At 56.3% G+C, this 13,820-nt stretch overlaps 1 protein-coding gene across 1 annotated transcript; it reads left to right on the top strand.

Moving 5' to 3' along the window:
• Nucleotides 1-1,589: 1,589 nt before the first annotated feature.
• Nucleotides 1,590-13,678, top strand: ARHGEF17 (Rho guanine nucleotide exchange factor (GEF) 17; the record flags this gene model as incomplete). Its single annotated transcript, XM_010190712.1, is given in 21 exon segments — nucleotides 1,590-1,699; nucleotides 1,961-2,038; nucleotides 4,420-4,602; nucleotides 4,990-5,106; nucleotides 5,415-5,507; nucleotides 6,285-6,461; nucleotides 6,734-6,784; nucleotides 7,428-7,537; nucleotides 7,672-7,757; nucleotides 7,890-8,008; nucleotides 8,472-8,685; nucleotides 8,773-8,846; nucleotides 8,982-9,269; nucleotides 9,302-9,515; nucleotides 10,263-10,509; nucleotides 10,592-10,678; nucleotides 10,786-10,853; nucleotides 11,182-11,330; nucleotides 11,420-11,594; nucleotides 12,280-12,522; nucleotides 13,488-13,678. Coding segments are annotated over 21 exon segments (3,074 nt in total), but the record flags the coding sequence as incomplete, so codon positions are not given.
• Between the last annotated feature and the right edge of the window lie 142 nt (nucleotides 13,679-13,820).

Below are 13,820 nucleotides of genomic sequence, written 5' to 3'. Positions count from 1 at the left end.
TAATAAACCTTCCGGCTGTAACAAAGTGAGGAGGTCTTAGCTGTGACACCGAGGACTCCAGCATCAGTGTGTTTCTGAGATGGAAGTCAGATTTCCTGGGGGGACTTGGACCTGTCACCGTAATATTTGGCTCTAGACAGCAGTTTCCCCCTTGGATGAAAAGCCCGGTATCAGCTTGGTGGCTGAGTGGGGAAACTGAGGCACAGCTCTGTTGTCAAGCACAGAGCAGGATCTCACCAGGATCCCTCCCCATTGCTCCCTGGGGACTGCTGGGGAAATGGTGGCCTCCATCTGTAGTGAAGATGGTTGGGCAAAAACTTCCTTTGGTGGCTGCAGAGCAGCTCCACAGCACACGTGTCCCCACTGGGTGCAGCAGTGGGGGGTCACAGCCGTGTGTGGCCAGGGGACATGGTCTCATCTCACCAGGAGATGGGGGACACAGGAGTTTGGTGGCTCTAACAGCCCCTGTGGAGGCAGTGGGTCAGGGGAACCTGGTCCTAACATGCTGTGGTGGCCAGGAGGGACATCTGTACCCAGGGCCGTTGGGGTGTCCAAGCACCCAGGATCTTTGGAGGATCCTTGTCCGCAGGGGATTTGGTGCACCCCAAATGCTCCTACAGCATTTGGGGTGTCCCTGCACCCCCAGCCTTTGGATTGTCACCATTAACAGGACCCTTTGAGTGTGCTCAGGTCCACTGGAAGCATCTCCACACCCAGGGCCTTTGGGGCATCTCTGCATCTGGTCCCAGCATGCTGTGGTGGCCAGGTGAGACATCTCTGCACCCAGGACTCTGTCCAGATGCGCCTTAGGGGTGTCTAAGCATCCAGGACCTTTGGAGTGTCCCTGCACCCACAGCTTGGGGTTTCTCTCCATTAACAGGACCATTGTAGTCTCCATATCCAGCACCTTGGAGTGTCTCCTTTCCTAGGACCACTGGAGGGTCTCTGCATCCAAAACATTTGGGGTGCATCCATGGTCTCTGGAGAGTTTACACAAGCAAAGCTTTTGGTATATCTGTGCACCATGTTTCTGGAGCATCTCCACATGCAAGACTTTTGGGGTATCTCTGAACCCAGGCCTCTTGGAGAATTCCTACACCCGAAACTTTTAGGGTGTGTCACACACAGGGTCTCTGGAATGTATCCAGACACAAAACTTTTGAGGTATCTCTGCCTCTAGGGTTTCTGGAGCATCTCTGCCCTCAAAACTTTTGAGGTGTCTTGCAGCTGGAGTCTCTAGAGCAAATGCACACAGAAAACTTTTGAGATATCTCTCCACCTCTGGAGCATCTCTGCACCCAAAATCTTTGGGTTATCACTGCAGCCAACATATTTGTAGTACCTCCACACCCAAAACTTTTGGGGTGTCTCTGCACTCAGAGCCTTCGGAGCATCTTTGCACCCAAAACTGGGGTATCTCACACCCTGGGCTCTGGAGCATCTCGCCCTCAGGGTGCTGTACATGAGGGGGGTTCTCTGAGCCCCACAACCAAGAAGACCCTGACCCATTTGCTTCCCAAGGCTGGCAGACCATCCCACACCACCACCTCCCCGTGCCCCCCTCCACCCCATTCATCCCCCTCCTGCAGGACAGCAGCTCAATGCCGGGGTGCCCGGGGTGCCGGGTGAGAGGCGAATTCCTAAGGGACCGCTTCGAGTGGAGCTGCTGAAGAGCTGGAGGGCGCCGGGACCGACCCATGTAGGGCTGTGAGAGCCAGGGCGGGCTCCTGACGCGGCCGTGGAGGAAACCAGGCGTCTCTGTGCGCTCGGTGTCATGTACTTCCTAATCCTCCCAGATTCCTCCATCAGGGTGGAGAGGGAGCAGAGGGAAGCTGGACGCCAGCCGGGCTCCTCCGGCGTTCTACCTCCCCACCAAGCCCCCACACCAGCGCTGACACCCGCAACATCACTCCCCTCCATTGTGTCACCCCAAAACTCGTCTTTCTTTCTACCCGGGCAGGACATGAGGAAACACGTCATCATGACGCTGCTGGACACGGAGCAGTCCTACGTGGAGTCCTTGCGCACCTTGATGCAGGTAATGCAGCGCGGACGGGGATGTGACACCCCAAACCATGTCACGGCGTGACCATCCCTTGCTTGTCACCATCCCTGAGACCCCAAGTAAGACTCCCAGCTGTGAGTGCTTTACCAGCACAGTTGCGGCATGGGGATGGGTTTGGCATGGGTGGCAGCGGTAAGCTGGGGACAGCGGGACTGGAGGTGGGAGCAGCATGACAGTAGTGTCAAGAACAGGGTGTGGGAGTCACCTCTGTCCCCCAAATCAAGTCTGTAATGTTCCTGATGAGTTGTCATCTGCTGGGTATTGTGTCCCCAAGCCCCTTCCCATGTTTGTTCCCCGAAAGCTCTTCCTCATGTTGCACCCCATCTCCTGGGCCGTTGCTGATAGTCATCCCACCATGTGGGACACTTTACACCCCTGGTTCCCATGCCTCCCCATTTTCTGTGCCATGTCATCACCTGCAGCCATGGGCCAAACATTTTTCTCTGTCCTTTTTTTTACTGAGCTGGTTTCAGACCCTTGGAGCAGCCAGGCTGGAAGGTCCACCCCACATTTCAGGTGTTAATGAAGGTGTTTCTGAAGGTTAATGATGGTCAACGCCCTGGAGACTAGGTCATGCTGACATAGGTGTGGGTTGTGCAACCACATCACTGCAGGTGGAAAGACAAAAAATTCAAAGCTCTGCTGTGCTCGATACAAAGTGGTGCCTGTAGGACATCTGCTGGGCATGTCTGTGGGGCACCTGTCATCCCAACAACCCCCTTTCCCAGTAAATGCCCTGGAAGGGTGTCCCTATGGTGGACCCAGATGTGGCTTGCCAGATGTTGCTGCAGGAGGGAAGGGCCCTTCGAGGCTGCTCCTAGTGCAGATGTTGGCTTGGAGGGTTGAGAGGACCCTGACTCTGGGGTTTATTTAGAGGGAATCTGCATGGGGTTTGAGGTGACGTGGTATCCCTGCTGGTCTTGACATGGACAGAGACTGTCCCATGGTCTGTGTCATCCCCTGAGCTGGGACAGGAGGCTGGTTGGAGAGGACAGCTGTGCTGGGACTCACCAGTTCCCCACCAGAGGTACTAGTTCGACGCCAGTGGGAGCCATGGGGCATTAATGCCTGAGCTCTTCCCTGTGGAACACGTTCTGGCACAGTGCAACGAGGGGGACTTGGCTTTTTTGGTGCAGGTCACAGAGTTCCAGATGTCCCTAGCTCTATGTCTCAGCTGGGACAAGGTGTTTGGATCCATTTCATGGTCTCATGGCACATAGCATTGAGACTACCAGGGACAGGGACCACCTTGAAGCATCATCTTCCAGCCAAGTCAGATGGTGCACGGGGAAGCCCTGCCCGCACTCCCTGTGTGCTGGGTAGAGGCTGTCTCTGTGCTCTTCTCCCCCACCTGGTCCTCACTCCCCCAGTTTCATATCAGGTGGGGCGCACAGCACAGCACAGCCCCACTTCTCCTGGAAGTATTTGCCACGGTAGGGCAAGTGAAGTGGGTTAGAAACCTCAGGAAAGATTTGGGTCTTCTAACTTGGGTGTCCATGAGATACCTACTGTCAGCTTGAGGAACCTCGTCCCTGAGGGATGACTCCTCCTTTACCAGCTTGAATGGAGATGTCTGAGGCCACTCAAGGTGGGCCCTGTCCTCATCTCTCAGTTCCATCATCCTCCCAGCATCCTGAAGGACACCAACACCCCATACTAGCTAGGCTGAGGAGGAGGCAAGGCCTGAGAAGACCTTCATCCTGCATCCCTTGCAAATCCTGCTCTCCCGTTCCTAGGGGTACTGCTCTGCCCCACGGAGGGAGGGAGAGGATTTCATAGCAGAGCCGCCCACCCAGCCTTGCAGAGTACCTGCTCTTGTCCCTTGACCCTGAGCATTGCTCATTGGCCATTGCCCAGGAGAGGTTGCTGAGTGAGATGATCCAGGGCTTGACCCAGGTGCATCCACCCTCCTGCTTCCAGCCCCTCCTGGTCCCAGAAACTCTAAATCCCGCTGGCTTTTGGCTCTCAGGGTCACACTGCCATGATTCTCCACTGGGTCAAGCTGTGTAGTAGATGAAGGTGACCAAAGCAGAGAAGCTTTGGAGTCTCTCAAGGCCCTGGCTGGGGAACAGAGGACACCATGTTTTGGGGGTTCCTCATGCAGACCTGTTCCACTCCTTACTCTGCCATGGGGTGCACTGAATGGAATGGGACCAAGGGAGGCTGGGGTGCAAAACCTGCTGGGACCTGGTGCTGTCTGGTCCTTCTGATGGGTGCCACAACCCAATGTTCACTGGGGGAACCCCCTGCTGCAGGATGCCACCCATCCCCGTATTCACAGAGGTTGAAAAATTCATACCGAGGGGGTAGGAAAAGAAATCTATAGAGACCTGCATGCCTTTGGTTCCCTGCAGGGTTACATGAAGCCTCTGAAGCAGCCAGAGAACTCACTGCTGTGTGACCCATCGCTGGTAGACGAGATCTTCGACCAGATCCCCGAGCTGCTGGAGCACCACGAGCAGTTCCTGGAGCAGATCCACGACTGCGTGCAGAACTGGCACGAGAAGCAGAAAGTGGGCGACCTCCTCGTGCAGTCGGTAGGCCTTCATGGGGTGGATTTTCCCCAGGGAACCCAGGCTTGCCCACTCTTGGGCACAGCCCCAGCAGGAGAAGTTTTGGAGGAGGAGGCAGAGGAGTGATTAAAGGACGGACCAAACACGCCTGGGATGGAGAGCAGGAGACGATCTCCAGGCCTGCTGTCTGCTTAGCGTAACAGCCGGGTGTTGCAGTGACTGGCTGGGCCTGCAGCTCGGCTTTTCTGCCTCGGGAGCAGAAATGTCAAGGCTGAAAAATTGAGGGGGGGCGAATCCTCCCTGCACCAGCCCTGAGCCAAACTTAACCCTTGGGACAGCTTCTTCCAGGCGTGCCCAGGAAGTCCATGATGGACCTGTCCCCTTTTTTTTCCCCTTCTTTTTCCCTCCCAGTTCTCCAAGGATGTGCTGGTGAACATCTACTCTGCCTACATTGATAACTTCCTCAATGCCAAGGATGCCGTCAGGATCGCCAAGGAAGCCCGGCCGGCATTCATGAAGTTCCTGGAGGTGTGTCCTGGTTCCTCTCCCCATAGATGTTGGCCAAGGTCCAGAGCTACCTGCAAGACTGCTGGTGGGACAGAATGGGGATTAATGGGAGTAAACTGGAAACCTATGGTCAGACAGGGATTTTTACCCCCCCACCTTCTTCTTGGGTTTATTGCAAAGAGGCCATTTTGGGATGAACCGGAGTCACACCAGATGGTGTCAAAAGGAGTCACGCAGACCCCAAACAGGTCCTTCCTTTGGTGAGGCACCAGGACCCTGCTGTGTCCCACCTAATGGGCTCATCCTTATCCCTCACTGGTGTTTTGCAGCAAAGCATGCGGGAGAACAAGGAGAAGCAGGCTCTGTCTGACCTGATGATCAAGCCGGTGCAGAGGATCCCACGATACGAACTGCTGGTGAAGGTGGGTGTGGGCATATGGGTGCAGGCAGAAGGGTGTCAGTGCCATGCCAGCAAGTGGGTGAGACCATGGCTTCTCCTCACCTCCACATAATGGGAGCTTTCAGGGGTCTCACGTCTCTCTTGGCCCCTTTTCCCATCTCTTGTCACAAAGTTGGTGTCCCCAGGCATGCACGTGGCTCTGTCCTCCTCGGGACTGTCACTCTGAGGACTGTCCTCTCCCAGCACATCCCCAGGAGTGTGCAGTCTGCTTCCAATCTACCTTTCTGCAGGGAGGTTGGACACTGCAGTGCCATTTTGGGACCGGTTGCACTGCCACTCCTCTATGCCTCAGTTTCCCTGTGCCAGGATCACTCTCCTTGGTGCTGAGGCTGGTGGGAATGCACTTTCATAGAATCACAGGATGATCTGGGCTGCAAGGGACCTTCAAAGCTCATCCAGTCCAGCCCCTGCCATGGGCAGGGATAGCTCCCACCAGCCCAGGCTGCTCAAAGTCCCGTCCAACCTGGCCTTGAACACTGCCAGTGATGAATTTTGGGCATCCATGCAAGGTGATGATGAGCTCTCAGGAGCTGATGTCATCTTTAGAGGTGGCGAAGACCAGGCTGGTGGTATCAAAAGCTCAAGCCTTCATTTCTTTGCAAAATCTTTCCTGCGTGTGGCTGATTTCCATCCCCAGCAGCCAGAGCAGTGCTGTAGGGGCTTTTGCTTGGGCGTGACATGGCATCAATGATGACCAGGCTTTGCCCATGGTGACGACCTGGCTGTGTCCCCGTGGTAGGACCTGCTGAAGCACACACCCGAGGACCACCCTGATCACCCCTTCCTCATCGATGCCCAGCGCAACATCAAGCAAGTGGCCGAGAGGATCAATAAGGGCATGAAGAGTGCAGAGGAAGTGGAGAGGAATGCTCGGATCGTGCAGGAGATCGAGTCCCACATTGAAGGGATGGAGGATGTATGTATGAGGGTCTTACATAGGGTCGATCTTTCTTTCTCTCCAAAACTCAAGCACTTTTGCTCTTTCTGGGTCACAGCAGGCTGGGTCACTTGTTTTCTCCTCTGGGTCCTGCTTTCCCCATCATCACCTGGTCTTGGTGGGCTCCTGGGAGTTTGGGAAGGTCTCGGGGTGCCACATCTGAGGTGGTGGGGCGTGGGGACTGCAGAGACAAAGCCTGTGAGGGTTTCCCCCGCAGGGCTTGCTGCTCATGAACCTCCTTGTCCCAACAGCTCCAGGCCCCGCTCCGCAGGTTCCTGCGCCAGGAGATGGTGGTGGAAGTGGTAAGAGTGGGGTAGTCCCTTGCCCTTTGTCCCCAGCAGAGCTATGGCACTGTGCACTGGGCAGGGCAGTGGGAGGCTGTGACTGGGAGTTGTGGGGTGGCTGTATGCCCATGAAAAGCCATGGATGGAATAATGAATGAATGAACAGATGATTGGAAGGACATACAGGTGGAAGATGGGTGGATAGATGGATGGATGGACAGATGAATGGAAGAAAGGATGGATGGAAGAATGAATGGATGGATGAATGGATCAATGGATGGATGGATAGCAGACTAGTGAGAACAATATAGAATTCCCAAAGTGTGTGGGGAAGAATAAGACTGGTTCAGGAGCAGACAGGAGGCAGAAGAACCCACAGTAGCCCTGGGCCAGGGGTGGACAGGGAGGCTGGAAGTGGATACCCTGGGGGTCCTGCTGAGTTCATGCATGGTGTTCCCGTGGCCCTATAAGTAAGACCCCATGGCTTTGCCAACATGGCCGTGGCACCCATGCCCCCTTCCACCCTTGCGAGGATCCATCCCACCCCACAGCCTCCCTGTGCCAAGGCCATGCATGGGGAAACAGAGGCAGGGACCGCTCCCAGCGCCAGCAGCATGCTGGGGTGGATGTTAACCCCTTGGTTTCTCCCACCACTCCACAGAAGGCTGTGGGTGGGAAGAAGGACCGCTCCTTCTTCCTCTTCACGGACCTGCTGGTGTGCACCACGTTGAAGCGCAAGTCAGGCTCCCTCCGCCGCAGCTCCATGAGCCTGTGAGTATCACCTGGAGAGCACCCACCACAATTAACCCATGGCATTAAGGCTGTCCCTGCCAGCTGGCCTGGCTTTAGGGTGCCTGGGACATGGGTGCAGCTCAGCTCAGCCATCCCTGCCCCCAACCTCGCAGGTACACGGCAGCCAGCGTGATCGACACCGCCAGCAAGTACAAACTGCTCTGGAAGCTGCCACTGGAGGATGTGGACATCGTCAAAGGTCTGTCACTGCCTGCTAGAGTGTCCCATCCCACCTCAAAACCCATCACTTGCCTCCAGCTGGTGGGGAGAAGGTTCCCCTCTGTGGCACTGTGAAGGAAGGGATTAACATCATGTGCATGTCCCCACACAGGTGCCTCGCAAGCCACCAACCGGGAGAGCATCCAGAAAAGCATCTGCCGCTTGGATGAAGACCTCAGCACATTAGGGCAAGTCAGCAAGCTGTCGGAGACCCTCAGTTTCCCTCACCAGGTATGGGGGTGGTGGCCCTGGTGCTGTCCTCTGGCTGAACATCTTCCCCAGGGGACCAATCAGGATGTCCTCAGCAGAAGGGAGAACCCATGGAAGGGCTGGTGACCATGAGTGTCCTCAAAGAGCCCAGATGCCACCAGCCTCAAAGCCACAAGGGAGTTGGGGCATCCTCTGAAGGATGCTTGGGGATGAACAGGGTCAGCATCATGTGGTGGCCTTGGTGCTGTCCTTTGTCTGGACACCTTCCCTGGGGGATGAAGCAGGATAACCTTGCAGGAGGGAGAACCCATGGAAGGGCTGGTGACCATGAGTGTCCTCAAAGGGCCCAGATGCTACCAGCCCCAAAGCTACAATGGGTTTGGGGCAGCCTCTGAAGGATGCTTGGGAATGGACAGGGGGATCATCACAAACATGGCTGGTGGTGGCCCATGCCTGAGAGCTGAAGTGTTGTCCCTGTCCTCAGAGCCTGGATGATGTGATCAAGGACCTGATGGCTGCCATCCACCGGGAGCTGGCGGAGAAGCAATCCCTGTCCTTCAGCATGGCCTTCCCTCCCAACAAAGTGGAGCTCAGCATCACCAAAGCCGATGGCACTGAGTCCTTCATCTTTGAGTTCCCCAACCCCGATGCCCGTCTCAGCTTTGAGCAAGCCTTTGAGGATGCCAAGAAGAAACTGGGTAACACCAGGGACCAGGGAGGGGGACACTGCTTTGGTAGACCCCTTTTCTCCATCACTTCTTCATCCTCCAATTTTATTTTCCCAGCTTCCAGCAAAAACTGCCTGGACCCAGAGTTCCTCAAGGCCATCCCCATCATGAAGACACGGAGCGGCATGCAGGTACTCTGTGTCTGGGTTCAAGCATCCCATGGGAGATGTGGTCCTCTCCATCCTGGTGGGCTTGACACTGGATGCTGAGAGCTCCTGCACCATTCCTGAATAACTCAACTCATCCCATCTTTTGCTCCCTTGCAGTTTTCTTGTGCTTCTCCAAGCCATGGCAGCCTGGAAAGCTCCCATGAGGTTTGGGTTTGCAACAGCGATGGTTATGTGGGGCAGGTTTGTTTGCTCAGCATCCGTAAGGAGCCCACGGTGGAGGCGTGCATCGCTGTCTGCTCCGCCAGGATCCTTTGCATCGCCTCCGTGCCTGGTCTCAAGCGGGCATATAGGTAGGACATTCCCACTGGCACCGCAGAGCCGGCAGGCACGGGGCGATGCTGGAGCTGCTTCTTTCCCTCCCTTCCCCTCGTCACGGCAGGGAGCGTGCCGAGCCAGTGGGCAGCCCCTCCTCAGAGGCGATGCCGGCGCAGCTGGAGGACGCGGGGCCGCAGCCGTGCCTGCACATCTCCATCTCGGGTTCATCGCTGGAGCTCTCAGAGCCAGTTGACGGTGGCAACAGGGAGCTGGTGCCCTTTGACAGCGATGACACGGATGATGAGTCCTCGCCCAGTCCATCAGGGACGCTGCAGAGCCAAGCCAGCCACTCCACCATCTCCTCCAGCTTTGGCAGTGAGTTCCTGCTTAGCAAAAAAGCATTTCTTGGCCCCAGATTAATTGACTGGTGTGGATTGGAAGGGACCTTTAAAGGTCATAGAGTCCAGCCCTTCCACTGGAAGATTGCTCAGAGCCCTGTCCAACCTGGCCTTGAATGTTTCCAGGGATGAGCCATCTACCACTTCTCTGAGAATCACAGACTTAAAGAATGGCTTGGGTTGGAAAGGACCTTAGAGCTCACCCAGTCCAACCCCTGCCATGAGCAGGGACACCTCCCACCAGCCCAGGCTGCTCAAAGCCCCATCCAACCTGGCCTTGAACACTGCCAGGGAGGGGGGAACCTCTGCCATTGTTTCACTACCCTCATAATTTAAAAAATTCTTCCTTATATCTAGTCTGAATATTTCCTCTTTTAGTTTCAAACCATTACCCTTTTTCCTATCACTACAGGCCCTACTAAAATGATGGGCAGCTCCATTGTTTAGCTGCTCTGCCTTGCATTCCTTTTGGAAACCTGTAAGTGGCGGCTTTAGAGCCAAGAAAATCCCAGAAAAAGAGATGTTGAGGGGCATCAGCGCAACACCGTTGTGCTGGGCTGAGACTGGTGACCTTGGGTAAAACCTGGTGGGTTTTGGGGCTCAGCATCCCTATGTCCTCTGCCAGGTTTGACACTGCAAGAGGACACATGGTCACTTCCCCATCACTTTGGTGGGTGTTGAGTGGTCCTGGTCTGTACCATTCCTTCCTCCTCTTCCTCCATAGATGAAGAGATCCCGAGCTGCAAGGAGGCAACGGCAGAGATGACAAGCTCCGAGGAAGAGCAAGAACCTGGCTTCATTCCTATCACTGGCACCTACAGCCAAAACCGACACGGTGAGAGCCCCACAGATGGGCGAGCCCTGCGCCGCTCCAGCCGTGGCTCCTTCACCCGGGGCAGCCTTGAGGACCTCCTCAGCCTTGACCCTGAAGCCCATCAGAGCTCCATGTGGTTGGGCACCGAGGATGGCTGGTATGTCCCCAGGATGGGAGAACGCACATGGGGGGTGGGCCCCGATCCCAGGTGAGCCTCAAGCTTTGCTCTTCTCATACAGCATCCATGTGTATCAGTCCTCGGACAACATCCGTAACAGGAAGAACAGCATGAAGATGCAACATGCCGCTGCCGTCATGTGCATCTTGTAAGTGGGGAAGAAGATATTTGGCTCTGGGATGTCCACAGTGAGGTGGTTTGGGGTGACTGAGTGGAGCTCTGTGATAGGTTGTCCAAGGGTTTTCCTCCCCACAGGTACCTGGATAATCAGGTTTTTGTGTCATTGGCCAACGGGGAGCTCGTCGTGTACCAGCGGGAGGCAGGTGAGGCCACACTGGGATCATCAAAGGGCACTGAGGGGGTTAAATACAGCCCCAAAGTGGTGGCTGTTGGGTGGGTGCTTGGGTAGCCCCCCAGGGAGAGATGCTTGGGGTGCCAGTGGCTTCCTGCCTCAATGGGAAGAGAAGGGACATCCCTCAGGTGATGCTGAAGACCCCAAAATCAGAGCCAGGTGGAGGCTGCTTCCCCTGGGGTCATCAGCTCTTGGACCTGGAGATGGGCATCTCCAGCCACTGCATCCGATTGGCTGGGTCAAGATGGGGTTTTCTGGGGATGCTTTAACTACCTTATCCACTCCCATTACCCTTGCAGGCCGCTTCTGGGACCCCCAGAATTCCAAGTCCCTGTCCCTGGGCTCACCAGGAAGCCCCATCACCAAGATGGTGGCAGTGGCGGGGAAGCTCTGGTGTGGCTGCCAAAACCGGATCATCGTCCTCAACACCACCACACTGGCACAAGAGGTACCACAGGCAATGGTGGGAGGTGGGGGGGACGGTGATGGTCAGCGGTGGCATCTTCAATGGCATCACTGTGACTCTGTCACCTGCAGCACACGCTCCAGGTGGGACAGGACAGCGGGCGCAGTGTCACCTGCATGGTGAGTGCAGGGACCGGTGCGTGGGTCGCGCTGCAGAGCAGCGCTCAGGTCCGGCTCTACCATGCCACCAGCTACGAGCAGTTGGCTGAAGCGGATATCACCCCCCCGGTACACAAGATGCTTGCTGGTAAGTGCCACTGGTGGTGGGTCTCTGGTGGGTTCCCATCACTGTCTCCAGTGAGGACATTGTTGGCCTTGAAAATGAGATGCCCTGCAGCATCCGGCGCTATTATCTCCTGCATCTGACCAGCTTTGGGGTAGGAGACCCAGCTTGTCATGCTCATGGGGTTTGTCCTTGGTGTTGCCCAGCTGCATAATCCCATGGGGAAATGGAGAATCTCCTGCATGGCTTCATAATCCCATGTGGGAATAGGGCATCCCTTGGGTGGTTTCATAATCCCACACAGGAGTTGAACAGTCCCTGGGCAGCTGCATAATCCCACAGGGAAATAGAGTAGCCCTTGAGTGGATACATGATCCCACTGTGTCATAGAGCAGCCCTGTGGTTGCTGCATAATCTCACGTGGAATTAGAGAACCCCTGAGCATCTGCATAATCCCGCAGGACATTAGGGAATCCCCTGGACGGCTTCGTAATTCCATGTGGGAATAGGGCAGCCCCTGGGTAACTGCCTTAATACTAAGGGGAAATCAGGCAGCTCAATCTGGCAGCACCCAAGGGTGCTTTATTGCAGCCAGGGGAGTTGGGGGGTTCCTTCCCCGCATCCCACATCCCTTAGAAACCCCTGGGAACAGAGCTGGGTGGTGTCAGCGGGGTTCCTGACAACACTGATGGGCTGGGCTACTCCGCAGGCTCCGATGCCATAATCCGGCAGCACAAGGCAGCCTGCCTGCGGATCACAGCTCTCCTGGCCTGCAAGGACCTGCTGTGGGTCGGGACCAGCGCTGGGGTGGTGCTGACCCTCGCCGTCTCGGCCAAGGCGGCCCCAGCCTTGGTGGGGCTTTCCCAGGGTCACACCGGCCATGTCCGCTTCCTGACTGCCATTGAGCTGCCTGACGGCTTCGACGTCCTCTTCCCATTGCCGACGGAGACGGGTAGGTGGGATGGGGGGGGGCAATTCTGCCCCACTCTGGGTGGTTTTTATGGGGCTGGGAATGCCATCCTGCTGGCAGATAACTGGGAATAGCCTTGAAATGTGGTTGCCAGAGTCCCAGCTCCATCCTTGCCTTGTTAAAATCCAGGGAGAAAAATTAGGGCAGGGGGGAACTGGTTTGGGGATTGCTTGAGTGACTCCAGATTTCCCTGGGAGACTCCACTTCCCATAAGGACAAGCCACCAGAAAGCCACGTGCTGAGTCTTACCCAGGCCAGCTCTGAGGCCGAGTAGGATGAGGAGCAATGTGGCAATGTGGGGGGAAAGTGGGAATTTGGGTGAGAGGGGCTAATTGGGGATGGGAGGAGTTTTTTGCGGCCAAGATGTGGCACCTGGAAAAGTGCTAGTGACTTTTGGAGGGTGCTGGTGGGAGGATGCTGAGGTAATGCTGGTGGGAGGATGGGATGGTGCTAGGATGGTGCTGGTGGAAGGATGCTGGGAGGATGCTGGGATGATGCTGGTGGGAGGCTGCTGGTGAGATGATGGGATGATGCTGGGATGGTGGGAGGATAATGCTGGGATGGTGCTGGTGGAATGCTGGTAGGCTGATACTGGTGGGATAATGGCTGGTGGAGGATACTGGGAGGTTGCTGGGATGATGTTGGTGGAATGACGATGGTGGGATGATGCTGGTAGGAGGACACTGGGATGGTGGTGGTGGGGTGCTGGTAAGATGGTGCTGGTGGGATAATACTGATGGAGGATACTGGGAGGATGCTAGAGTGATGCTGGGATGACATTGGTGGAGTCATGCTGGGATGATGCTGCTGGGATGATGCTGCTGGGATGATGCTAGAGTGATGCTGGGATGACATTGGCGGAGTCATGCTGGGATGATGCTGCTGGGATGCTGCTGGGGAGCCACAGAGGACCATCTGACAGCACTGTGGGGTTCTGCGCTTGGCAGGGGCCGAGAAGCCGAGCGAAGCAGAGAAGCGAGACCCATCGCGCCCCCGTGCCCCTGCCCTCGCCCTCTCCAAACCCAAGATGCTGGTGATCAGTGGTGGGGACGGCTACGAGGATTTCCGCCTGACCAGCAGCAGTGAGACGGTGGGCCGGGACGACAGCACCAACCACCTCCTCCTCTGGAGAGCATGAACAGCCGCAGCCCCCCTGGGACCACCCCAGCGAGGAACAGGGGGTGCTGGCCCCCAGAAATGCAGAGGGAGGAGATCCCAACCCCTCTCCCTGCCACCCCCAGCCCCAGCGCCTCTCATCTCCAACCTGGCTGCTCTCTGTG

This window comes from Mesitornis unicolor, unplaced genomic scaffold, assembly GCF_000695765.1.
Source record: "Mesitornis unicolor isolate BGI_N332 unplaced genomic scaffold, ASM69576v1 scaffold27010, whole genome shotgun sequence".
Lineage (NCBI taxonomy): Eukaryota > Metazoa > Chordata > Aves > Mesitornithiformes > Mesitornithidae > Mesitornis > Mesitornis unicolor.
The sequence above is the reverse complement of the archived record's forward strand: the minus strand, read 5'-3'. Positions and strand labels throughout refer to the sequence as shown.